At 43.0% G+C, this 25,587-nt stretch overlaps 1 protein-coding gene across 4 annotated transcripts; it reads left to right on the top strand.

Annotated features, from left to right (window-relative positions):
* Positions 1 to 228: 228 nt before the first annotated feature.
* LOC129857997 (diacylglycerol kinase theta-like) lies at positions 229 to 24,127 on the top strand. Of its 4 annotated transcripts, none has more exons than XM_055926826.1 (24): positions 229 to 699; positions 991 to 1,218; positions 2,503 to 2,582; positions 2,890 to 2,989; positions 3,295 to 3,380; positions 4,160 to 4,285; positions 4,400 to 4,553; positions 7,879 to 7,941; positions 8,257 to 8,357; positions 8,820 to 9,034; positions 11,245 to 11,329; positions 11,690 to 11,744; positions 11,896 to 11,957; positions 12,056 to 12,206; positions 12,404 to 12,442; positions 12,960 to 13,075; positions 13,208 to 13,359; positions 15,336 to 15,484; positions 15,594 to 15,772; positions 16,007 to 16,107; positions 16,197 to 16,343; positions 16,533 to 16,644; positions 19,727 to 19,879; positions 20,018 to 24,127. In XM_055926826.1, exons 1-24 carry the CDS (start codon positions 669 to 671, stop codon positions 20,111 to 20,113), a joined length of 2,781 nt encoding a protein of 926 aa, XP_055782801.1. In that variant the 5' UTR covers positions 229 to 668; the 3' UTR covers positions 20,114 to 24,127. The 4 variants fall into 4 exon arrangements, with proteins under 4 accessions (XP_055782801.1, XP_055782800.1, XP_055782802.1 ...); XM_055926825.1 differs by having other exon boundaries at positions 3,295 to 3,381; positions 4,155 to 4,285; XM_055926827.1 differs by lacking the exon at positions 20,018 to 24,127 and having other exon boundaries at positions 3,295 to 3,381; positions 4,155 to 4,285; positions 18,912 to 19,820.
* Positions 24,128 to 25,587: the final 1,460 nt, after the last annotated feature.

The raw sequence follows: 25,587 nt of genomic DNA, 5'->3' as shown, positions 1-25,587 counted from the left end.
TCTCAATAATGGGGTCAAAGTTTAATTCACTCCTTTGTTTTTCATCCTTGCATATAACAATTCCAAGATAAGTTATCTTATCTTTAATTGGGATACCATATACTTCCTGTAAAACACAATCCTTAAGTGGAAATAAGACTGACTTATTGATATTAATTTTCAAACCTGAAACTAAGGAAAAGTCTTCAATACAGGAAACTGCTTTAGAAACCTCATTCCTGTCTCTCAAATATGGCGGTATCATCACCCAGTTGACATAGTTTAAATTCATTGCCGTCAGGGGTACTTGGAGACGACAGTTAAACCGACGTGTTTCTGCGTCTGAGTTTAGCTAGCCAACGTCGCCATGACATCGCCTACAAACGTTATCGGGGATTTCTATTGGATAAGCAGTTTCTGCTTATCTTCATACTGTGCTGTCTTTGTTAATATTCTCTTACGATAGTCACTCACTCATTTTGCCTGGACGCTGAGGGTGGATGTAAACGACTACACAGAGCTATGAAAACGGCGGGCTTCAAAATGAGCTTATTAGTTATGTGGGCGTAAAAATGTGATAATTAGTTAGCTTGACACTTTGTTTTTGATGGATTTTCGTTTCTTCCTCTTATTCTTTTCGCGAGCAAATGTAGCTTGCTAGCTAACGTTAGCCAGTAAGCTTATTTTTAATGTTTCCAGGTGACGAGCGACAAGACTCAGGTGAAGTGTATTGTTGTGAATTAACCGTCGTTCTGGATCATTCAAGACTTATTTTTTATAAAATGTTTTGCAATGCAGTTAACTGCCATGTCCAACGTTATTGTTGTTAGCTAGCTCGCCGACTGCATGACCGCTATGGCTTCAGCAGCTGGCGCATCTGGTTCCAAGGTGTAACTTAATGAATGACACAGCCGCGCGGGATAACGCGTTGCTTGGAGCGCGCTAGTTTACCAGCGGAAACATATTTGAACTAACTATGTTTTCATTGTACGCGACCCTTGTGATGCACAGATACGATGGCAGACAGCGCTCGAGCTAAGAATGATCATTCCATAATGGAAAGCCCACTCGTTAGCCCCTTGTTCGGGAGGGAAAAGCCTCCACAGTCCCCTGGCTCTCGCTCAAGGTACCAGGTCAGCGCACCCGGACACAGTTTTAGGAAAGTGACTCTCACCAAGCCAACGTTCTGCCACAACTGCAGTGATTTCATATGGGGTCTTAACGGATTCATTTGTGAAGGTAGGTTGGTTTACTTGAACGTGACGGTTGTTTTTGATTCTTGAGAAAAAGTGCCTTGGTTCTGTGTGTCCAATGAGTTTGTTTGTATGTGGAAAATCACTGGCTTTTAGGGCTATGCCATCATCATGCACAGACTAACATTGTGATTCTATCAATTAATGTGAATTTAGTAAATTCCCTCTCTTTTCCTACATGGTTGACATCAGAAAATGTTGCTCCCTTGAAAAAGATTGAAAACGTGAATAGAACATGTAGTAAGCGAAGCTACCCCCTCGCCTAGCACTAAAGCATATAGGAGCAGCACTGCACAACACAACAGAAGATGATGGATAACACACAGTGTTAACCATGCAGAGTGGAGAGGGGAGATTCAAAGCCTCTGTTGCGCAATCAGCTGCAGATATACTTTAACTGGTCGGCATGGCAACAGGGGCCTGGACGCTGGAGAGCAGAGGCAGAGCATCTGTAAAAGCATATCACCCTAGACACAGCATAAAAAATGTATAATGCTACAATGGTGCTATATTTTAGACTAATGTGCCTACTTAAATGAGGTAACAGCCTATTTGTTAATGTGTCAAATTCTAGCAAAACTATGCTAGACTAGTACCTGAAGCGTATACTGCGTGTCGCCTCCATGAAATTGGATTCTTATCATGAACTCTGTTGTTAGACAGGTTGCCTTATTAGAGGGCAATGGATGCACAAGGACTAAAGCCTCCCTAGCCAGCTTGAGGTCGACTGCTCCTTTGTGACGAACCTCTGCTCTATGTAATGCACTATGACTGAGTTTGAAGATACGTGGATCTATTAGGCTACTGTGAATGCTTAGCAAATACCATAATGCGTTATTGGGTGAAGGCATTACTAATGCATTTATAATGCATTAGCTTATAGAAAGGAAATGTTTCCCTTTAGGATTTATTTCAGCAGGGGTGGTAAAGGGACATTCTATTCCAAAATACATAAACATTTAATTATGTTCTCTTACTTTGAAATTCACCTGAAAATTGAGGACAGTTTAATTTGATATCTTGATCTTAATGACATCACCAGCCAATCCTATATTAACAAAACAATTTTTTAACTAGCATAACATTACTGTATCTTAGCTAGCGGTACACAGCTGCGAAAAAAAAGATAGGGGAAACACTGAAGGTGGTTCATAGACGATGTTACAACAAAAATCTAATTACAAGAATATGAATGGGAATTTGGATAGCCTCGTTTCTGATGCTCCTCGACTGACTGACTCTGGTATTTGGTGTCTCCTCCCACCGCTAGTGTGTAACTTTATGTGCCATGAAAAGTGCCTGAAGATGGTGAGGACTGTGTGTTCATGCATGGCTCCAACACAGGTGCAGGTGAGTGACACTGACACCATAAAGTTACACTGCTCTGTTACTGCCTGTGATCTGATGAGTGAGTGCATGCTCCTGTTGAGTGCATGCTCCTGTTGAGTGCATGCTCCTGTTGAGTGCATGCTCCTGTTGAGTGCATGCTCCTGTTGAGTGCATGCTCCTGTTGAGTGCATGCTCCTGTTGAGTGCATGCTCCTGTTGAGTGCATGCTCCTGTTGAGTGCATGCTCCTGTTGAGTGCACCCTGGCACGGCAATCCTCTGTCATGGTATTTTTGGTCATATTCCTTTTTTGTCCATTTGTGAACTCCAGGTCCCTGTCGCCCATTGCTTTGGTCCAGCAGGGCAGAAAAAGAGATTCTGCTGTGTGTGTCGAAAGCATCTGGAGGGAAACACTGCCGTTCGTTGTGAAGGTTGGTTTTTAAGAGCTTTCACAACATACAATGTTCAACTTATGGCCAAAGTTTTGCAGGTTCACTTTGTAGAAGTGTACAGGTCATGATGTAACAAATGAGTGAAATCTAGCAAGCTAAACCTCAGCGTATGTGTAGATAGGCTACATGACAGAGTAAACGCACAAGTTTACACACATAAAGTACATTCTATGTACATTCAAATTGTATTTCAACTTCCTTGGGGGAAATCTGATTGGGAGCCAGTCCATCAGTGGTAGTAGTGACTTTTACAGAAGTAACGTAACCATTGGTTCTGCTTTCAGTTTGTGAGCTGCATGCCCACTATGACTGTGCTACGTTCAGTTGTGGCGACTGCCGTCTCTGTCACCAGGATGGGAGTGAGGACTTTGTAAGTATCACAAGCCTTCTGTCTAAAAGGTGCATTCTGTTCACAATGTTCAATTAATTTCCCCAGTGGCATCCCCAGCTAAACAAAAGACAAGTGCACTTTTGAGTTAAAATGAAAGTCCAATGCCGCCATTCTTATCTCAATATCAAATCATTTCTGGGTAACAATTAAATACCGTACTGTGATTGTTTTCAATTACAATGGGCAAAAAGAAGCAGAGCAATTTCTGAAGCAAGATTTTTGCTAGGAGTGGTCTGAATGGGGAGGGGAAAGCTGAAAAATAGCTGACAGAGAGGTTTGGAACTCTGTTATTGGTCTAATAAATAATTTACTGCCTATTGATGTCACCAGGTAGGCCAAAACTCCATCGCACCAAAACAGGCTGAAATTTCAGGCAGTATTTCACAGTATTATTCCAACCTCCGTAGTGTGAAAAATATATATAAAACACAGGAAAATCACATTTTTGAATGCACTGGGCACTTCACACTTATCACCTGCCACTGTCAAGGGACGAATCCTCCATAGAGAGTTCCATAGAGAGGCTTCAAGGGCCTGATTCTGAGAAATAACACTGGAACGGCCTGAGAGAAATGACAGCTGTGCTGAGCAATACCAAATATGTTTGGTCCTTTTAGATTAACATAAAAGCACATCCAACAGGATAATGAGTTTCTTCCTATGTTTTGACTGGTCTACTTTTTGTTTATTGTAACGCATCGCTCTCGGTTGTCTTTTAAATTATTATTATTATTTTATTTTTTATCCTCTTGGCCAAGGATACGTTCCCCCACCACTGGCGGGAGGGGAACATTCCTTTAGGTGCACGCTGTGAGGTCTGCCGGCGCACCTGTAGCTCCTCAGACGTCCTGGCGGGGATGCGGTGTCAGTGGTGTGGTATTACGGTAAGACTCAAAACGAAAATAAAAGTGCCTCCACAAAAAAACTATTGTAGCTAATAATGCCAGACAGCATGTTGCATGTGCTTATTTTAACAGTGTTTGTGTCATACTTTGCAGACACACGCTGCCTGTTATCTCATCGTGGCCCCAGAGTGCAGTCTGGGACGGCTACGCAACATGCTTCTTCACCCTGCTTGTGTGCGAATATGCTCGAGGAACTTTAGCAAGATGCACTGCTACCGCATCTCTGAGAGCTACCAGAATGAGCTGGGTAAGCTTGTGGTCTCCAACATCCATTACCCCTCCACTCCCCCTACCCAAAGTCACATCCTCTCAGCACTGTTTCACTCACAGAAATGTACATACAAAGGAATATTAAATTGGACAAAAAATATACACATTGGAAACTATACTGAACAAAACAATAACCGCAACATGTAAACAGTTGGTCCCATGTTTCATGAGCTGAAATAAAAGATCCAAGAAATGTTCCATATGCACAACAATTTGTTTACATCCCTGTTAGTAAGCATTTTTCCTTTACAAAGATAATCAATCCACCTAACAGGTGTGGCATATCAAGAAGCTGATTAAACAGCATGATCATTACACAGGTGCACCTTGTGCTGGGTACAATATAATGCCAGTCTAAAATGTAGTTTTGTCACACAACACATTGCCACAGATGTTTTGAAAGAGTGCAACAGGCATGCTGACTGCTGGAATGTCCACCAGAGCTCTTGCCAGAAACGCAGGAGAAGTGTGCTCTTCACAGATGAATCCCCGGTATGGCGTTGTGTGGGCAAGCGGTTTTCTGATGTCAATATTGTGAACAGAATGCCCCATGCTGGCTGTGCAGTTGTGGTATGGGCAGGCATAAGCTATGGACAACGAACACAATGCCGTTTTATCGATGGCAATTCGAATGCTCAGAGACACCGTGACGAGATCCTGAGGCTCATTGTCGTGCCATTCATCCACCGCAATCACCTCATGTTTCATGATAATGCACGGCCCCATGTCGCAAAGATCTGTACACAATTCCTGGAAGCTGAAAATGTCTCAGTTTTTCCATGGCCTGCATGCTCACCAGACATGTCACCCATTGAGCAAGTTTGGGATGCTCTGGATCGACTTGTACGACAGCTTTTTCCAGTTCAGTTCCCGCCAATATCCATTTTTCCAACAATTGTTTACAGACAGATTATTTCACATATAATTCACTGTATCACAATTCCAGTGGGTCAGAAGGTTACATACACTAAGTTGACTGTGCCTTTAAACAGCTTGGAAAATTCCAGAAAATGATGTCATGGCCTTAGAAGCTTCTGATTGACATCATTTGAGTCAATTGGAGGTGTACCTGTGGATGTATTTCAAGGCCTACCTTCAAACTCAGTGTCTCTAGGCTTGACATCATGGGAAAATCTAAAGAAATCAGTCAAGACCTCAGAAAAAAATTGTAGACCTCCACAAGTCTGGTTCATCCTTGTGTAACAGTATAACTTTAAACCGTCCCCTCGCCCCGACACGGGCGCGAACCAGGGACCCTCTGCACACATCATCAACGGTCGCCCACGAAGCACAGTCGTTACCCATCGCTCCACAAAAGCCGCGGCCCTTGCAAAGCAAGGGGCAACACTACTTAATTAAGTCTCAGAGCAAGTGACGTAACTGATTGAAATGCTACTAGCGCGTACCCGCTAACTAGCTAGCCATTTCACATCCGTTACACTCACCCCCCTTTCAACCTCCTCTTTTTCCGCAGCAACCAGTGATCCGGGTCAACAGCATCAATGTAACAGTATAACTTTAAACCGTCCCCTCGCCCCGACACGGGCGCGAACCAGGGACCCTCTGCACACATCGACAACGGTCGCCCACGAAGCACGGTCGTTACCCATCGCTCCACAAAGGCCGAGGCCCTTGCAAAGCAAGGGGCAACACTACTTAATTAAGTCTCAGAGCAAGTGACGTAACTGATTGAAATGCTACTAGCGCGTACCCGCTAACTAGCTAGCCATTTCACATCCGTTACACTTGGGAGCAATTTCCAAACGCCTGAAGGTACCACGTTCATCTGTACAAACAATAGTACGCAAGTATAAACACCATGGGACCACGCAGCCATCATACCGCTCAGGGAGGAGACGTGTTGTCTCCTAGAGATGAACGTACTTTGGTGCGAAAAGTATAAATAAATCCCAGAACAACAGCAAAGGACCTTGTGAAGAAGCTGGAGGAAACCGGTACAAAAGTATCTATATCCACAGTAAAACAAGTCCTATATCGACATAACCTGAAGGCAACTCAGCAAGGAATCAGCCACTGCTCCAAAACTGCCATAAAAAAGCCAGACTGCGATTTGCAACTGCGCATGGGGACAAAGATTGTTCTTTTTGGAGAATGTCCTCTGGTCTGATGAAACAAAAATAGAACTGTTTGGCCATAATGACCATCGATATGTTTGGAGGAAAAAGGGAGAGGCTTGCAAGCTGAAGAACAACATCCCAACTGTGAAGCACAGGGTGGCAGCATCATGTTGTGGGGGTGCTTTGCTGCAGGAGGGACTGGTGCACTTCACAAGATAGATGGCATCATGAGGCAGGAAAATGATGTGGATATATTGAAGCAACATCTCAAGACATCAATCAGGAAGTTAAAGCTTGGTTGCAAATGGGTCTTCCAAATGAACAATGACCCCAATACTTCTAAAGTTGTGGCAAAATGGCTTAAGGACAACAAAGTCAAGGTATTGGAGTGGCCATCACAAAGCCCTGACCTCAATCCCATAGAAAATTTGTGGGCAGAACTAAAAAAGCGTGTGCGAGCTAGGTGGCCTACAAACCTGACTCAGTTACACCAGCTCTGTCAGGAGGAATGGGCCAAAATTCACCCAACTTATTGTGGGAAGCTTGTGGAAGGCTACCCGCAACGTTTGACCCGTGTTAAACAATTTAAAGGCAATGCTACCAAATACTAATTTAGTGTACGTAAACTTCTGACCCACTGGGAATGTGATGAAAGAAATAAAAGCTGAAATAAATCATTATCTGTATTCCCAGTCATGTGAAATCCATAGATTATGGCCTAATGAACTTATTTAAATTGACTGATTTCCTTTTATGAACTATAACTCAGTAATATCTTTGACATTTTTGAATGCTGCATTTATAATTTGGTTCAGTGTAAATCAAGAAAATTTGTTTCCATTATGACAATGTAAGACATAGGTTTAATTCATTCACCGCTAACTCCACACAGTCAACTTTGCACTCCCTTTTGTAAGCATTTGTACTTGGGCACCTAGGCTGCCAGGAATGAGAGGTGCTTGGAGCAAGTGTCAACATGTTGGTCACTTGTTCTACATCAGGCAAGATGAGTCACAAGCCATTTGTCAAACAAGATGAGCAATGATAAAACTGTGTTTGGCTTTAACCTGAAATGAAAAAGGCATCCATTCTTCAGTAGACTGTTTGTTTCACTTCTGTGTGCAATGTAAAGTATATGGGAAAAACCTGTAGCAAATGCAACGTTCATTCTACTTCATCATTGTTTGTTTTCACGTACCGAAAACTTGAACTTTGCTTCATCAGATAACTTGGAAGATGCTGACAAACCTACAAAAGAGAGCCAGCTGGCAACCACACCAGATTCAGGTAGGTACAGGATGAGTTGTCACACTGTATTTAGCCAAGCATGTCCCCATTGAAGCCACATGTAAACGTATGATTATTCCCATGTTTCAGCTAGAAAAAAGATTCCCTAACGTTTCTGGTTTAAAGTTATTTTAAAATGCTTTAGCTTTGCTATTTAGAGCATGACACTAAGCTAACAGTTGTCCTACCGCTCCTGTTTTGCAGCATTTGCTAATGCTTAATTATCAAATCCAAGTCTACCCTAATCCTAATCATACAGGTCCATAGATTTGACCATATTGGTCAAAATATTTTTTTGTGTGTGCAAAACTGCAGGGAAGCAGGTTCTCAAGGTGTTTGATGGGGATGATGCAGTCAAGCGTAGCCACTTCCGTTTGGTCTCCATTCCTCGGATAACCAAGAATGTGGAAGTGGTGGTGAGATTCTCCCCATTCCCTAAAAACAGATTTACACTACATTAATTAAGTGCTTCCTTGTTTTAAGAGTGCATTCATTTGTGTGTCCACAACTCCTACTACTACTACTACTGTAATACTGATCTAATATTGTTGAACTACTACAGCAACAACGGGTACTAATAATATTTATACTATTATCACCAATACTACCGCACTACTATCACTAGTAACATCACTAATGATGATAATAACAATAGTTTTGAACAACCTAATCCAAGGCCAACCCTCCTGGAGAGCAGGCTTTGGCTCCAGCCCTGCTCTAACACACCTGATTCATCTAATCAAGGGTCTGACATGCACCTGATCAGTAGAATCAGGCCAGGTGTGTTTCTAAGAGCAGGGATAGAGTAAAAGCCTGCACATCCAATAGGTCTCTCCAGGAGGAGGGTCACCAGTCCCTGATCTAATCCTTGTCTGCAGGAGTCAGCGTTGAGGGCCTTTTACATCCCAGATGACCACCTGGAATATGAGCTCCAAGACAACAGCCAGCAGGCTCTAGTCGATGACGACGTCCTCAACCATAACGGCACCCCCGATAGCAAGGCCATCTTTAAGGAGAATGTGCCCGAGGCGTGGCTCCTAAGGGCCAAACCTCAGGAAACCGAGGTCCTCAAGATCTATGCCGGCTGGCTCAAGTGAGTAATGTATAGGGAAACTGCTCAGTTATGGCGCAAACTAGTGATGCATGGCTCAGCTGTTTGTTCACCCGCCTGTAGTTGCTATTAACCCATCCGCAACCGCCCAACCATATGTGATAAATGGAAAGTCTGAGGCCTGCACCTGACCCTAACCTGCTAATATAGAAAATGTGCTGTAGGTTAGTCAAAGACGGCGGAACGATTTGCCTGATTTAGATATGTTTCTGCTTATAATTTCCAATGTTTTGGTAAGCTATTTGTTAGTCAACTTGTCTATAATTAGATACAAGCAGCTTCTCTTCTGTCATTATATGTTGCCCTAGAAGACTAAATAAAGCCCTGCTCACCAGAATGTCATAAATCAACAGAATGAATGCTTCAATCTATACTGAACAAAAATATAAACGCAATATACAACAATTTCAAAGATTTTACTGAGTTACAGGTCATATGAGTCAATTGAAATAAATAATTTAGGCCCTAATCTATGGATTTCACATGACTGGGAATACAGATATGCATCTGTTGGTCACAGATACCTTAAAAAAATGGGCCTCAGGATCTCGTCACGGTATTTTTGTCCATTCAAATTGCTGTTGATAAAATTAAATTGTGTTTGTTGTCGGTAGCTTATGCTTGCCCATACCATAACCCCACCGCCACCAGGGGGCACTCTATTCACAACGTTGACATCAGCAGACCGCTCACCCACACGACGCCATACACATGGTCTGCAGTTGTGAGGCCGATTGGATGTACTGACAAATTCTCTAAAACAACGTTGGAGGCGGCTTATGGTAGAGAAATGAACATTCAATTATTTGGCAACAGCTCTGGTGAACATTCCTGCAGTCAGCATGCCAATTGCACGCATTGTGTTGTGTGACAAAATTGCACATTTTAGAGTGGCCTTTTATTGTCCCCAGCACAAGGTGCACCTGTGTAATGATCATGTTGTTTAATCAGCTTCTTGATATGTCATATCTGTCAGGTGGATGTATTATCTTGGCAAAGGAGAAATGCTCACTAACAGGGATGCAAACAAATCATTTTTTTCATCTTCTTTAATGGAGCAAAGACGTTTAGAGACCGGAGAGAAAATGCAATTACAAAAACAAAACTGAAAAGATTTTCTGTGCAAAATTTCCAAATGACATCAGTTTGACCGGTTGTAAGAAAATGGAAAGCTGTGAAAATGACCCAACATGTTTCTGATAAGATTTCAGTTCGGCTTGGATGCATACTTTATGTGGTTGAAATACTTTCAGCTTTTATGATTCTGGTAAAGATAGCACCTCTACAGACTGTATCTAACTGCGCAATCGCATTCTCTCAAGATGCTGAAATAAATCATATTTCTCCACTCCTGTTCCAGAGTCAAAATTTTGCACATTTTACTGCAAGAAATGCTTAATTCTGCGGGAGTTCATATTAAGGCTGTGTGAGAGGTTATAGACCTACAGTTTCCATGTAACCCATCTGAACAGTAGGCCACAGTTCCGATGACCTGCCATAGGCCTATTTGAAGTCCCCGTCTTGTGGCTGTCGAATTTGTGTAGCGCCTCACAATCATCACATAACATAGCTGGCCCGTACTGCTATAATTCTATTTTCCCACTTCACGAAATCTTTCCCAAACATTACTTTTCTGGCCCTCCCTTTTTAGTTTCAACTCTCCATGTTGCAGCTTTTCTCTTGTATTAAACTGTGACATTGTCCATTTTGCTTCCGTGGATTGACATGAACTTTTTCTGCCCATTCCCAAAAGCATTTGGTGATTGGTGTGTAGGCTATTTGGTGCATGTGCACTTAGATCTTAAAGCTTAGGCTTACGCACTAATACCAGATAGCCTAAAATATTTAAAGAAAAACCTCAATGTAGTCTATAGATGTAAATTGCACAAGAATGTATGGATTTTTTAACGTATTATTTTCTCTTTATTCAACTCGCCCTTCATCCACACTATTTAATGAACCTAAACCCGTTCGCCCAGCTGATATAACCACATCACTAGCGCAAATCTCAAATGCGCTAGTGAGTTAATCTCAAAGGACTCATTAGGCATCAGAAAATGCTTTGGTCAAAAGAGCATTGGGCCAGTAATGCAAAGGTTGCTGGTTCGAATCCCCGAGCCGACTAGGTGACAGTTGCCCTCATACCATACCTTTTGATATCTTCCATCGCTACTGCCTGGGTCTGTTTACAGGGTTATTGTGGCATACATATCCATCTCCAAGAACAGCACTGTGGATTCTGTCATTAAGGAGGTCCTCACTCAACTGGGAAAACAGGTACAGGTTACCAGCAGGTCACCAACATAACACAACCACTCTATCTTAAATACAACTTGGCACAAGTATTGTATGGGCGGCAGGTAGCCTATCGGTTAAGAGCGTTGGGCCAGTAACTCGCTGGTTCAAATCCCTGACCCGACTAGGTGAAAATCTCTTGATGTGCCCTTGAGCAAAGCACTTAACCCTAATTGCTCCTGTAAGATGCTCTGGATAACACGTCTGCTATATGCCTAATATTTAAATGTATTGTACCCGGAAGTTTCAATTAATGGTTGAACTATTGCTCTGACTATAAAATATATCTGTTAATGACAATACTAGTTCAATACTCTTGTTTGGTGATACTCTTTTCTCCAGGATGAAGACCCATCAAGCTTCAATATTGTGGAGGTTTATATGGGCAGTAAGCAAGGTAAGGAAATAAGAAACAGGAATATGTCTGACCTAAACATCAAAGCTGGCCTTTTCCATAAAATAAGAAGTCTCTTTGTTTATATGCCTTCATTATTGTATCTTATCAAAGTTCATTGACGGTGTGTGTTTTTTCTTTCTCCACATCCCAGTTCAGAGACAAGTGCTGACAGGCCACGAGCTGCTGCTGGACAAACTGCAGGAGATAAGGAAGGTACAGTATGAGGAACTTCAAACTGACATTCAAGTTTATGGGTAATTGGGGGAGTGTTTGTGTGTGTGTTTATAGCTGTGTCTTTTTGTTTCTGACAGATCTCCCTGAGGCAGATGAACCAGACCCGTTTCTACATAGTGGAGAGCAGGAACAGGATTGTGCAGGTCAACCTGCTGCTAGAGGGACTGCCTGTACAGCTGAGCAAGGAGGGATATGCAGACCTGCTACAGGAGCACTTAGCTATCAAGAGTGAGTCTACACACGTCGGATCACGATTCCACTCCTTTGCAAGAAATAAAACGGACAGAATCCCATAGGGTTCAGTGCTGTCCCCCTTTGTTTCACTTTACCACAGAGATCCTCCTGAACATTTTCCTTGAAATGGACAATAGTTGATTTAAATGTTATTTAAAACTGACTAGATGCGAATTTGCTCTCCTCCATAGGTCACTTGGTCACCATCACACATGTTTACGGGAACCAAGGTGTGTACGTCGCCATGGAAACAGCCAGTGGAGCACCACCCCCCCCCCCTCCATCTTATCCCCCTCTCTAATCCTGCTGTCCCCTCCCTAAGTATCAAACTCTCTTCTCCCCACAATTCCCTCCCTGTCTCCCTCCCTATGCCCTCATTCCACATCATCCCCAGACGGCCTGTTCTGGGCTATGTCTCTGCTTGACACTGCTCAAATCGCTGCTCTTTTGCCGCAGGCCACTGCAGCAGGGTCCTACCCCATTCAGTGTTACATAAGTCCCTTTCTTACAGACTGTGAGTGCCCCACTGCTGCTGACACTGCCCAAGAGCTAAATGGTCAATTTATATCAAGCCTGCTGTATGGCCCACAGCCATTTATCTTGTGATGTCTTTATTATAATAAGTGATTTCTATGCGGAGCAGTTTTAGTGCATTACATACAAAGTGGTCATCAAAATGTCATCATAACATTGAATGTGGGGGTTCATCGATTCTGAGGTTTGCCTGTCTATCTGTCTGCGTTGAAGGTGCAGTGGCGTTGCAGATATCGTGTTTCTCTGAGGCTGAGAGGATCTACATGTTAGCCAAAGACACGTCTGTCAGCAACCAGCAGCTCACCTCTCTTGTCCTACCAGAGATCATGGTAATGCTACGTCAATGTGACGTAAACAAACCCAGATCCCAGTTGAATGTGTAATTTACGTGAACTTAACCTTTTAAAGAAGCCGGCTTGCTTTACTCCATTGACATTGCTGTTGTTGTAACTTCCCTGCAGCACAACAAGTTACCCAAAGGTGACTCTCCCCTACTGGTGTTTGTCAACCCCAAGAGCGGTGAGCTGAAGGGCAGAGAGCTCCTCTACGGTTTACGGAAGCTTCTGAACCCCCACCAAGTGTTTGACATGACCAATGGGGGACCATTGTCTGGGTGAGACAAATGGTGGTTATCCTCATTCAGCAGTGTGATGTCACAGCTGTTGTGTTTGTAGAAGGGGGGGTCTGGGTTGTGCAATGTTTATTTTCCGCAAGATCTTTGAAATAGTTTTGTCTATCATGTATTTTTGTGAGCCATGGCACGGACACAGAGAAATGTCAGCCAGTGAATATATGATTGACTCTAATATATATACAGTTGAAGTCAGAAGTTTACAAACACCTTAGCCAAATACATTTAAACTCAGTTTTTCACAATTCCTGACATTTTAATCCTAGTAAAAATTCACTGTTTTAGGTCAGTTAGGATCACCACTTTATTTTAAGAATGTGAAATGTCAGAATAATAGTAGAGAGCATGATTTATTTAAGCTTTTATTTCTTTCATCACATTTCCAGTGGGTCAGATGTTTACATGCACTCAATTAGTATTTGGTAGCATTGCCTTTAAATTGTTTAACTTGGGTCAAACGTTTCAGGTAGCCTTCCACAAGTTTCCAACAATGAGTTGGGAGAATTTTGGCCCATTCCTCCTGACAGAGCTGGTGTAACTGAGTCCGGTTTGTAGGCCTCCTTGCTCGCACACGCTTTTTCAGTTCTGCCCACATTTTCTATAGGATTGAGGTCAGGGCTTTGTGATGGCCACTCCAATACCTTGACTTTTTTGTCCTTAAGCCATTTTTCCACAACTTTAGAAGTATGCTTGGGGTTATTGTCCATTTGGAAGACCCATTTGCAACCAAGCTTTAACTTCCTGACTGATGTCTTGAGATGTTGCTTCAATATATCCACGTAATTTTCCTGCCTCATGATGCCATCTATTTTATGAAGTGCACCAGTCCCTCCTGCAGCAAAGCACCCCCACAACATGATGCTGCCAACCCCATGCTTCACGGTTGGGATGGTGTTCTTCGGCTTGCAAGCCTCTCCCTTTTTCCTCCAAACATAACGATGGTCATTATGGCCAAACAGTTCTATTTTTGTTTCATCAGACCAGAGGACATTTCTCCAAAAAGTACGATCTTTGTCCCCATGTGCAGTTGCAAACCGTAGTCTGGATTTTTTTATGGCAGTTTTGGAGCAGTGGCTTCTTTCTTGCTGAGTGGCCTTTCAGGTTATGTCGATATAGGACTTGTTTTACTGTGGATATAGATACCTTTGTACCTGTTTCCTCCAGCTTCTTCACAAGGTCCTTTGCTGTTGTTCTGGGATTTATTTACACTTTTCGCACCAAAGTACGTTCATCTCTAGGAGACAGAACGCTTCTCCTTCCAGAGCGGTATGACGGCTGCGTGGTCCCATGGTGTTTATACTTGCTTACTATTGTTTGTACAGATGAACGTGGTTCCTTCAGGCATTTGGAAGTTGCTCCCAAGGATGAACCAGACTTGTTTAGGTCTACAATTATTTTTCTGAGGCTTGGCTGATTTCTTTTGATTTCCCCATGATGTCAAGCAAAGAGGCACTGGGTTTGAAGGTAGGCCTTGAAATACATCCACAGATACACCTCCAATTGACTCAAATGATCTCAATTAGCCTACCAGAAGCTTCTAAAGACATGACATAATTTTCTGGGATTTCCCTAGCTGTTTGAAGGCACAGTCAACTTAGTGTATGTAAACCTCTGACCAACTGGAATTGTGATACAGTGAATTGTAAGTGAAATAATCTGTCTGTAAACAATCGTTGGAAAAATTACTTGTGTCGTGCACAAAGTAGATGTCCTAACCGACTTGCCAAAACTATAGTTTGTTAAGAAGAAATTTGTGGAATGGTTGAAAAACAAGTTTTATTGACTTCAACCTACGTAAGTGTATGTAAACTTCCGACTTCAACTGTGTGTGTGTATGTATGTATGTATGTATGTATGTATGTATGTGTATACCAAACATTAAGAACAACATCCTAATATTCAGTTGGCCCTCCCCACCTAATCTCTTTTATGTTTTTGTTTTCTTATATCCTCCACAGACTCCACACGTTTAGGGCGGTGCCCCGCTTCCGGGTGCTGGTGTGTGGGGGAGATGGGACAGTGGGCTGGGTCCTGGGAGTCTTGGAGGCCATCAGACACAAGCTGGTCTGTCCCGAGCCCCCCGTCGGCATCGTCCCACTCGGCACAGGTGGGCGGGACCCCTGAGGACACACCCTTCTCTTCTAATTGCTGTAGTTTGCATAAGTTAGCTTCAATCAGTCGTTTTTTCACAATATTCCCACCCCTAATGCCATCAGGTAACGACCTGGCGCGGATCCTGCGCTGGGGGGCGGGCTACAGCGGAGAGGACCCCCACCACATCCTGGTATCTGTGGACGAGGCGGAGGAGGTGCAGATAGACCGTTGGACTATTCTGCTGGATGCACAGGAGATCACAGATGACGGCAAGGAGAACGGCTTCTTGGAACCACCAAAGGTCCAATCAGAATAATGCAGATATGATTCATGTTTTTGCAATTGTAGTTTTTATTGTTTACTTTCACAATATAACAATGCACACAAAACAATAACTTGACAAACATTAATAGATATAGAAATATATGATTTATGTTATAACTATTGCCATTGTTTTAACTACATTGCCATTTTAATCGATGTATGGGTGTACTTTTTGGCGTGGCCGTTCAACTTGTGGTCTTCCTTGTTGCAGATAGTGCAGATGAACAACTATTTTGGGCTGGGCATCGATGCTGAAGTCAGTCTGGACTTCCACCATGCCCGTCAAGAGGAACCTGGGAAGTTCAACAGCAGGTAGGAAACCACCTCCGGTGAGAAGTTGCTTTAAAAAATCCCCAAAAAAGGAATTTCTCCAAAACGACTTATCTTTGGTGCCTGTGTAGGTTTCACAACAAAGGTGTGTACCTGAAGGTGGGTCTGCAGAAGCTGAGTCACACACGGAACCTTCACAAGGTCCTCAAACTACAGGTGGACAAGCAAGACATTGAACTGCCCAGCATAGAAGGCCTCATCTTCCTAAACATCCCCAGGTAGGAAATACACACAAACGGCTAAACTCTACACACAGCTAACAATCAGACACTCATGACGCATGACATTCACTTTAAGATGCATGGTCCTAAACAAGAATGGCCTCGCACACTGGCCCCCTACACCTTCAGTACATATTGATCTGAAACACAGCACTTACAACTGTGTGTGTGTGTGTGTGTGTGTAGCTGGGGCTCCGGGGCAGACCTGTGGGGATCAGAGGGTGACTCGAGCTACGGGAAACCTCGCATTGACGATGGCATGCTGGAGGTGGTGGGGGTGACTGGGGTGGTACACATGGTGAGTTAATCACTCACTACAAGTCTTTCCTTACTCGGAGTATGTCCTGTTGCCACAAAGAAGGGATCAGAGCTAAAAAATGATCCCAGTGATCCAAAATGTTTTATCCAGATCAAAATGTAAATAACTCTCATTGATACAGTGCATTTGGAAAGTATTCAGACCTCTTGACTTTTTTCACTTTTTGTTACTTTACAGCCTTATTCTGAAATGAATCAAATCTAGTTTTTTTTCTCATCAATCTACCCCAAATATACCCCATAATGACAAAGCGAAAACAGGTAAAAAAAAATGTTGTTGCAAATGTATTAAGTATTCAGACCCTTTGCTATGAGAGTCAAAATTGAGCTCAGGTGTATCCTGTTTCCGTTGATCATCCAATCAGGTTTCTACAACTTGATTGGAGACTACCTGTGGTAAATTCAATTGGTTGGACATGATTTGGAAAGGCACACACCTGTCTATTTAAGGTCCCACAGTTGACAGTGCATGTCAGAACAAAAACCAAGCCGTGAGGTCGAAGCAATTGTCCTTAGCGACTCCAAGACAGGATTGTGTCGTGGCAAAGATCTGGGGAAGGGTACCAAAACATTTCTGCAGCATTGAAGGTCCTCAAGAACACTGTGGCCTCCATCATTCTTAAATGGAGAAGTTTGGAACCAACAAGGCTCTCCCTCGAGCTGGCCGCCCAGCCAAACTGAGCAATCAGGGGAGAAGAGCCTTATTCAGGGAGGTGACCAAGAACCCGATAGTCACTCTGACAGAGCTCCAGAGATGGAGGAACCTTCCAGAAGAACAACCATCTCTGCAGCACTCCACCAATCAGACCTTTATGGTAGACTGGCCAGCCGGAAGCCACTCCTCAGTAAAAAGCACATGACAGCCCGCTTGCAGTTTGCCATAAGGCACCTGAAGGACTCTTGGACCATGAGAAACAAGATTCTCTGGTCTAATGAAACCAAGATTGAACTTTTTTATTTTATTTTTTATTATTTTTTTTATTATTTTTTTTATTATTTTTTATCCCATTTTCTCCCCAATTTTTCGTGGTATCCAATCGCTAGTAATTACTACCCTGTCTCATCGCTACAACTCCCGTACGGGCACGGGAGAGACGAAGGTCGAAAGCCATGCGTCCTCCGAAGCACAACCCAACCAGCCGTACTGCTTCTTAACACAGCCCGGAAGCCAGCCGCACCAATGTGTCGGTGGAAACACTGTGTACCTGGCCCCCCTTGGTTGGCGCGCACTGCGCCCGGCCCGCCACAGGAGTCGCTGGAGCGCGATGAAACAAGGATATCCCTACCGGCCAAACACTCCCTACCCCGGACGACGCTATGCCAATTGTGCGTCGCCCCATGGACCTCCCGGTCGCGGCCGGCTGCGACAGAGCCTGGGCGCGAACCCAGAGACTCTGGTGGCGCAGTTAGCACTGCGATGCAGTGCCCTAGACCACTGCGCCACCCGGGAGGCCTAGATTGAACTCTTTGGCCTGAATGCCAAGCGCCACATCTGGAGGAAATCTGGCACCATCCCTACGGTGAAACATGGTGGTGGCAGCAAAATGCTGTGGGGCTGTTTTTCTGCGGCAGGGACTGGAAGACTAGTCAGGATCAAGGGGAAAGATGACTGGAGCAAAGTACAGAGAGATCCTTGATGAAAACCTGCTCCAGAGCACTCAGGACCTCAGACTGGGGCGAAGGTTCACCTTCCAACAGGACAACAACCCTAAGCACACAGCCAAAACAACGCAGGAGTGGCTTTGGGACAAATCTCTGAATGTCCTTGAGTGGCCCAGCTAGAGTCCTTACTTGAACCCAATCGAACATCTCTGGAGAGACCTGAAAATAGCTGTTCAGCAACGCTCCCCATCCAACCTGACAGCTTGAGAGGATCTGCAGAGACTAATGGGAGCAACTTCCCAAATACAGGTGTGCCAAGCTTGTAGTGTCATACCCAAGAAGACTCTCGGCTGTAATCGCTGCCAAAGGTGCTTCAACAAAGTACTGAGTAATGGGTCTGAATAGTTACGCCAATGTGAAATTTAAGTTTGGAATTTTTTATAAATTTGCAAACCTTTAAAAAAAACTATTTTGTCATTATTGGGTATTGTGTGTATAAAGATGAGGGGGGGAAAAACGATTTAATCCATTTTAGAATTAGGACGTAACAAAATATGGAAAAAGTCAAGGGGTCTGAATACTTTCTGAATGCACTGTATGTAGTGTATATACACTCACCGGACAGTTTTTTGTGGCCTGCTGGAGGTCATTTTGCAGGGCTCTGGCAGTGCTCCTCCTGCTCAAAGGCGGAGGTAGCGGTCCTGCTGCTGGGTTGTTGCCCTCCTACGGCCTCCTCCACGTCTCCTGATGTACTGGCCTGTCTCCTCGTAGCGCCTGCATGCTCTGGACACTACGCTGACAGACACAGCAAACCTTTTTGCCACAGTTCGCATTGATGTGCCATCCTGGATGAACTGCACTACCTGAGCCACTCGTGTGGGTTGTAGACTCCGTCTCATGCTACCACTAGAGTGAGAGCACCGCCAGCATTCAAAAGTGACCAAAACATCAGCCAGGAAGCATAGGAACTGAGAAATGGTCTGTGGTCACCACCTGCAGAATCACTCCTTTTTTGGGGGTGTCTTGCTAATTGCCTATAATTTTCACCTTTTGTCTATTCCATTTGCACAACAGCATGTGAAATTTATTGTCAATCAGTGTTGCTTGCTAAGTGGACAGTTTGATTTCACAGAAGTGTGATTGACTTGGAGTTACATTGTGTTGTTTAAGTGTTCCCTTTATTTTTTTGAGCAGTGTATAAATCAGACATCGAGGCATTCAGTTATAGTTTTATTTGAACGTTAGAATGGGCTAAATGAGGTGCCAGGCACACCAAATCCAGTATCTCAGAAACGTCCGCCCTCCTGGCCTTTTCACACACAACATTGTCTTGGATTTACAGAGAAGGGTGTGACAAACAAAAAACATCCAGTCAGCGGCAGTCCTGTGTGCGAAATGAGAGGTCGAAGGAGAATGGAAAGAATCGTGCAAGCCAACGGAATGTGTGTTGTGTTGTCTAGGGCCAGGTGCAAAGTGGCATGCGCTCTGGGATCCGTCTCGCCCAGGGCAACTACGTGCGTATCACAGCGACCAAGCCCATCCCTGTGCAGGTGGATGGAGAGCCCTGGATCCAGGCCCCCGGACATATCATCATATCTGCAGCAGGCCCAAAGGTAACAGTTTTTTGTTACTATAATGGGACAAATAGTTACAATTTCACTGTGGTATCCTTCACTATGGTTGCAAACCTCTCATACCTTTCTATAAAGTCAACAGCTATTAAGTAATCGTGTTCTTGTTGCTGTGTTCAGGTGCGGATGCTGAGGAAGTCCAAGCAGAAGAAGCAGTCAGCCCCTCTTTTAGGCTGGCAATCTGAAAGCCCTTCGTCCAGCGATGGGGGACAATGAGGTCCCCCCCCCCCAACATCTGCTCCTTGGTGTCTCCGTGAGAGCATGATGGTCTGTTGGCTGCTCTAAATAGCTGTGGCCTGTGTGCCCAATAGATTCTCAGATGGTTTGTGTAGTTAGCACTTATAGCTCCTAGAGTGGTACATTGGCAAAACATTTAGCAGTCACTCCCATTATCATCTTACTGCTTATCAATTTCACTGTTGTTGGGTTCGGTTTGCCCCTGTTAGGATCCTTCAGATTAGCTTCTTGTCTAATTCGTTGGTTTATTCTTTGTTTTACAGTCCATCAGAGTTGTTATGGCCTGGTATTTTATGAGCGACATACATGGTAACAATTTTATAGTGGTACTATCTGGTACTTATTAAAAATGATTCAATAATACATTTTGAAACAAGTAGTAAGTACTAAGTAGAATTTGGTACCAAGTAGTTACAATGAATCAATAAGATACCGAGATGTACTATATATATATATATATATATATATATATAGTACATCACACACAAACGTTTGTGGACACCCCTTCAAATGAGTGGATTTGGCTATTTCAGCCACACCCATTTCTGACAGGTGTATAAAATCGAGCACACCGCCATGCAATCTCCATAGACAAACATTGGCAGTAGAATGGCCTTCCTGAAGAGCTCAGTGACTTTCAACGTGGCACCCTCAAAGGATGCCACCTTTCCAACAAGTCAGTTTGTCAAATTTCTGCCCTGCTAGAGGTTTTCCGGTCAACTGTAAGTGCTGTTATTGTGAAGTGGAAACATCTAGGAGCAACTGCTCAGCCGCGAACTGGTAGGCCACAGAACGGGACCGCCAGGTGCTGAGGTGTGTAGCTCGTAAAAATCGTCTGTCCTCTGTTGCGACACTCACTACCGAGTTTCCGAACTGCCTCTGGAAGCAACGTCAGCACAAGAACTGTTCGTTGGGAGCTTCATGAAATGGGTTTCCATCGCCAAGGAGCCTCACACAAGCCTAAGATCACCATGCGCAACGCCAAACGTCGGCTGGAGTGGAAACCCATTGGACTCTGGAGCACTTGAACCATGTTCTCTGGAGTGATGAATCACACTTCACTATCAGGCAGTCCAACGGACTAATCTGGGTATGGCAGATGCCAGGAGAACGCTACCTGCCCTAATAATGGTCTGGGGCTGTTTTTCATGGTTCAGGCTAGCCCCCCATGCACAAAGCGAGGTCCATTTGTTGAGACAGGTGTGGAAGAACTTGACTGGCCTGCGCAGAGCCCTGACCTTTGGGATGAATTGGAATGCTGACTGCGAGCCAGGCCTAATCGCCCAACATCAGTGCCTGACCTCACTAATGTTCTTGTTGCTGAATTGAAGCATGTCCCCGCAGCAATGTTCCAACATCTAATGGAAAGCCTAACAGAAGAGTGGAGGCTGTTATAGCAGCAAAGCGGGGACCAACTCCGTATTAATGCCCATGATTTTGGAATGAGATGTTCGACGAGCAGGTGTCCACATACCTTTGGTCATGTAGTGTATTTATAAGATGTAATTACACTGCTTCCATGTAAAATCAAAGTTAATACCAGACTGTAAAATAAAGTGTAATTGTCGCCTTTTCAAAGTTCAGACATCGAGCTGCTTCAGAGTGTCCTCTGTGCCAAATACTGGATTAAAATGTAAAATAGTCCAGACACTTGTGCTTGGTTTTACAAAGTACTAATGTAAAAAAAAAACTTGCTTATCGCAAAATTCATACGAAATTAGATTAGAGGAAAAGAAAACTGACTATACATCTAAAACCACAGTGGCCATTCAATAACAATTTTATGAGGTTAATGTGAGACAATATTTCACTTTTCAAGTGAAGGCTTACGACAGTCTGTACAGCCGCACACACAAACACACTCCCATCTTAATATTCAGTCTGTAGCTAAGTACCTCATATTTTAGTACCTCAACCCTTCTCTGTAGCAGTTGCCCTCACTGCAGAATGTGTTTACCAACACTTAAGGCCTCACAAATGTATTCCAAACATAAGTATCATTGGGAGACGGGAAAGCTGAAAGCTGTAGGTAGGAAGTTTGAAAGGAATCATGACTTAAACGTTGCACTCCATATGTTGTCTTGTCTCTGTTGCTGCTCATTTTTTATAGTTGATGGAATGAATGCAGGGAGGAGACCACTAGCCAATCCTAAACATGCATTATAAACTAGAGGCTTGTATTGGATTTCTCCAGTCATTTAGTTGGCCTAGAGATCATGTTTCATCCATAGTAGAAAGTACGCCTGAGTACCTGTTCTCTTGTTGTCAGCACTTTGTCCACATTCCTGATGATGTATAATTTACAAGAAAATGCAATCATGAAAAGACTCCATAATATGAAAGATCTCTTCTTTTTTGTTCTTCTTTTTTTTTTTTTTTTACATCCCAGGACATGTGATGTAGCTGGAACAGTATTTGTGTGTTTTTTTATTTTTTATTGAAGTTGTATATAAGTTGACTCACTTTTGTGGCTTGGTGCTAGTGTGTAGCAAAACGTTTGAATCTTTCACCCCATTAGCAGCTTCCGGGCCCTATTCAATCAAAGCTGATAAGCGGATGTCAGGGTTGAGTCTGAATCTGCAGTCCTTTATATACAGTGTGAAAGCTTTTGAATTGACATGCAGTTGATGTTCTTGATTTCAACTACAGGAAATCAAATATGCATTGACAGCTAGGCTTGAATGAATAGGGTCCTAGACTGTTGGGTCATCATGGCCATTTAGACTTACTCACTATGGTGATTTCACCTGTGGTTCCTCATCGGCCGTGTTCCAATTCTCTCAATGGCTTCCTTTTCTTGTCTCCTCTCCTTCCTGACCACTAGTAAATGAAAGGATTGGATAGGTATTCATTATATACAGTACCATACTTTCACCATTCAAGTCAAGAGACTTATGACAAGTTAATGAACCCATATAAGACTGAGGGGACACAGCTTTTGTGTTGTGAAATGCATGTACTTTTAACACCATGTGTACAGAAGTCACATGGGTAAACAGAGTTTTTATACTGTCCATGTTTATTCCATTTAGAGGCAGAAAGTGTTTATGCATGTACAGTATGTAGAGGTAAGTATTGTGTTTCAGATCAATATGTATCTTTGGTATCTGTCTTTGGTGTCAATGGTCAGCTCTGTTCTGCAGTGCCCATTGAAAAAGACAGTATTTTAGAATAATTGCTGTGAGGCTGTAATCACAACATAACTCCATCCCCAAAAGCAATCCACACCAATGATGGCGATAGTCCAATATGTTTGCCCCTTTAACCCGTTTCATAAGACTGAAGAATGTCCACACCAAGGGATGATATGAAAAGACATGGGATAAGTGATGACTGATTGCTGGTAAATGCATCGAAACACAGTTTGATCAGGGTTTTCAATGTGTTTACCCACAAAAGTGCCATTTTAAAAATATATATTTTTTTGATTTCTCAATTTTGCTGCGCTGAAAACTGCGTAACAGCGTTGATGTCAATGCCCAGGTACTATTTTTTTGTGTGTTGAATGTCGCTTTTGTGCGTCTCGTAGTAAGTTTACAGCTTCTGCGTAAATTGTGCCTGTGCGATGAACCTTCAGGCCAAAGTGGTGTCATTAGGCCTAAACTCCACGTTGTGCCTCATTCAAGTGCTTCTCGAACCTTGGTGGTATTACCTGTGTGTCAAAATGTTTAACATGATATGTGGTCCACTCCTGCTGGTGCAGTGATTTGAATATCTTAATCTCTGCATTTCTAGACCATTTTGAGCTTATGTGACTTATGTTGTCAATTCTGTATTTTTATTTTATTTTCCTAATAGAAGGTATTTTGTTTTTTAAGTCTTTAACTGTATAGTTTTAACTGTAAATTGCACTAAATGTATTGTTTTACAGATGCTTTTAGGTGATAAGATTGTTTACTGTTATTTCAACATTATGTTCAAAAACTAAAAATATATGAAAAGATACTGTGTCCATTTTTAAAATAAAATAAATGGGACATCTTATGTAATATCTACCTGAGTTATTATTGTAGTTGGGTGTCATGTCTGGGGCTGATAATACAAGGCAAAAACTGGTAGCACATTTTTACGGTACTGAAATTACAAGGTATTTTACATTTCATTAAAGCATAATTTGGTACAAGATAGTAGCACATTTAATGGCCCAGGGCTGTCAAAATTCAGTTTTTTTGTGTTATTTCCTGATCGTTGTTGATTGAAAATACAATTTACACAGGACCTTTTAATCAGGAGGTTTTGCATGGGTGACGTTTTGGCTTGCCTGGTGACATCCCCAGGCAGTATAAGTTAATAGACCAATAACAGAGTTCCAAATCTCTCTGCCAACAACCTCTAGTTTTCAGGTTATACACTGATTGTACAAAACATTAGGAACACAGGCTCTTCATTACATAGACTGTCTAGGACTAGGTGAATCCAGGTGAAAGCTATTATCCCTTATTGATGTCATGTGTTAAATCCACTTCAATCAGTGTAGATGAAGCACAGGAGACAGGTTAAATAATTATTTTTATTCCTTGAGACAATTGAGACATCGATTGTGTATGTGTGCCATTCAGAGGGTGAATGGACAAGACAAAATATTTAAGTGCCTTTGAAATGGGTATGGCAGTAGGTGCCAGGCACACTGGTTTGTGTGTCAAGAACTGCAACGCTGCTGGGTTTTGCGTTCAACAGTTTCCCATGTGTATCAAGAATGGTCAACCAACCAAAGGACATCCAGCCCAATTGAGACAACTGTGGGAAGCATTGGAGTCAACATGGGCAAGCATCCCTAAGGAACACTTTTGACACCTTGTAGAGTCCATGCTCTGACGAATTGAGGCTGTTCTGAGGGAAAAGGGGGGGGGGGGGGGCAACTCAATATTAAGGTGTTCCTAATGTTTTGTACACTGTATATCCCTCCCATTAGGTTCCTCTCTCCGACCACTCCCAGAAAGTCCAAGCAAAATTCATGATTGAGAAATAGTTTTTTGCTAAAAAAGCTATTTTTTGTTGCTTTTTGACAATTTTAATGTTAAACTATTACATGAATGCAATGTATTTTTATTTAACCTTTATTTAACTAGGCAAGCCAGTTAAGAACACATTTTTATTTACAATGATGGCCTACGAAAAGGCAAAAGGCCTGTGGGGATGGGGGCTGGGAATAAAAATCAATTAAATAAAAATAGTGGACAAAACACACATCACGACAAGAGAGACAACACAACACTAGATAAAGAGAGACATAAGACGACAACATAGCATGGCAGCAACACATGACAACACAACATGAACACAACATGGTAGCAGTACAAAGTACCAACATTGTTGGGCACAGACAACAGTACAAAGGGCAAGTAGGTTGAGACAACAATACATCACGCAAAGCAGCCACAACTGTCAGTAAGAGTGTCCATGATTGAGTCTTTGAATGAAGAGATTAAGATAAAACTATCCAGTTTGAGTGT

Source organism: Salvelinus fontinalis, chromosome 6, assembly GCF_029448725.1.
Source record: "Salvelinus fontinalis isolate EN_2023a chromosome 6, ASM2944872v1, whole genome shotgun sequence".
Taxonomy (NCBI): domain Eukaryota; kingdom Metazoa; phylum Chordata; class Actinopteri; order Salmoniformes; family Salmonidae; genus Salvelinus; species Salvelinus fontinalis.
Note: the sequence above shows the minus strand (reverse complement) of the source record. Positions and strands in the feature narration are given on the sequence as shown.

Coding starts and splice junctions, on each gene's coding strand:
- LOC129857997 (XM_055926825.1), top strand. CDS start 669: ATGTTTCCAGGTGACGAGCGACAAGACTCAG. Junction 700..990: donor TGACGAGCGACAAGACTCAG/GTGAAGTGTATT, acceptor TGTGATGCACAG/ATACGATGGCAGACAGCGCT. Junction 16,645..19,726: donor TGACTGGGGTGGTACACATG/GTGAGTTAATCA, acceptor TGTGTTGTCTAG/GGCCAGGTGCAAAGTGGCAT.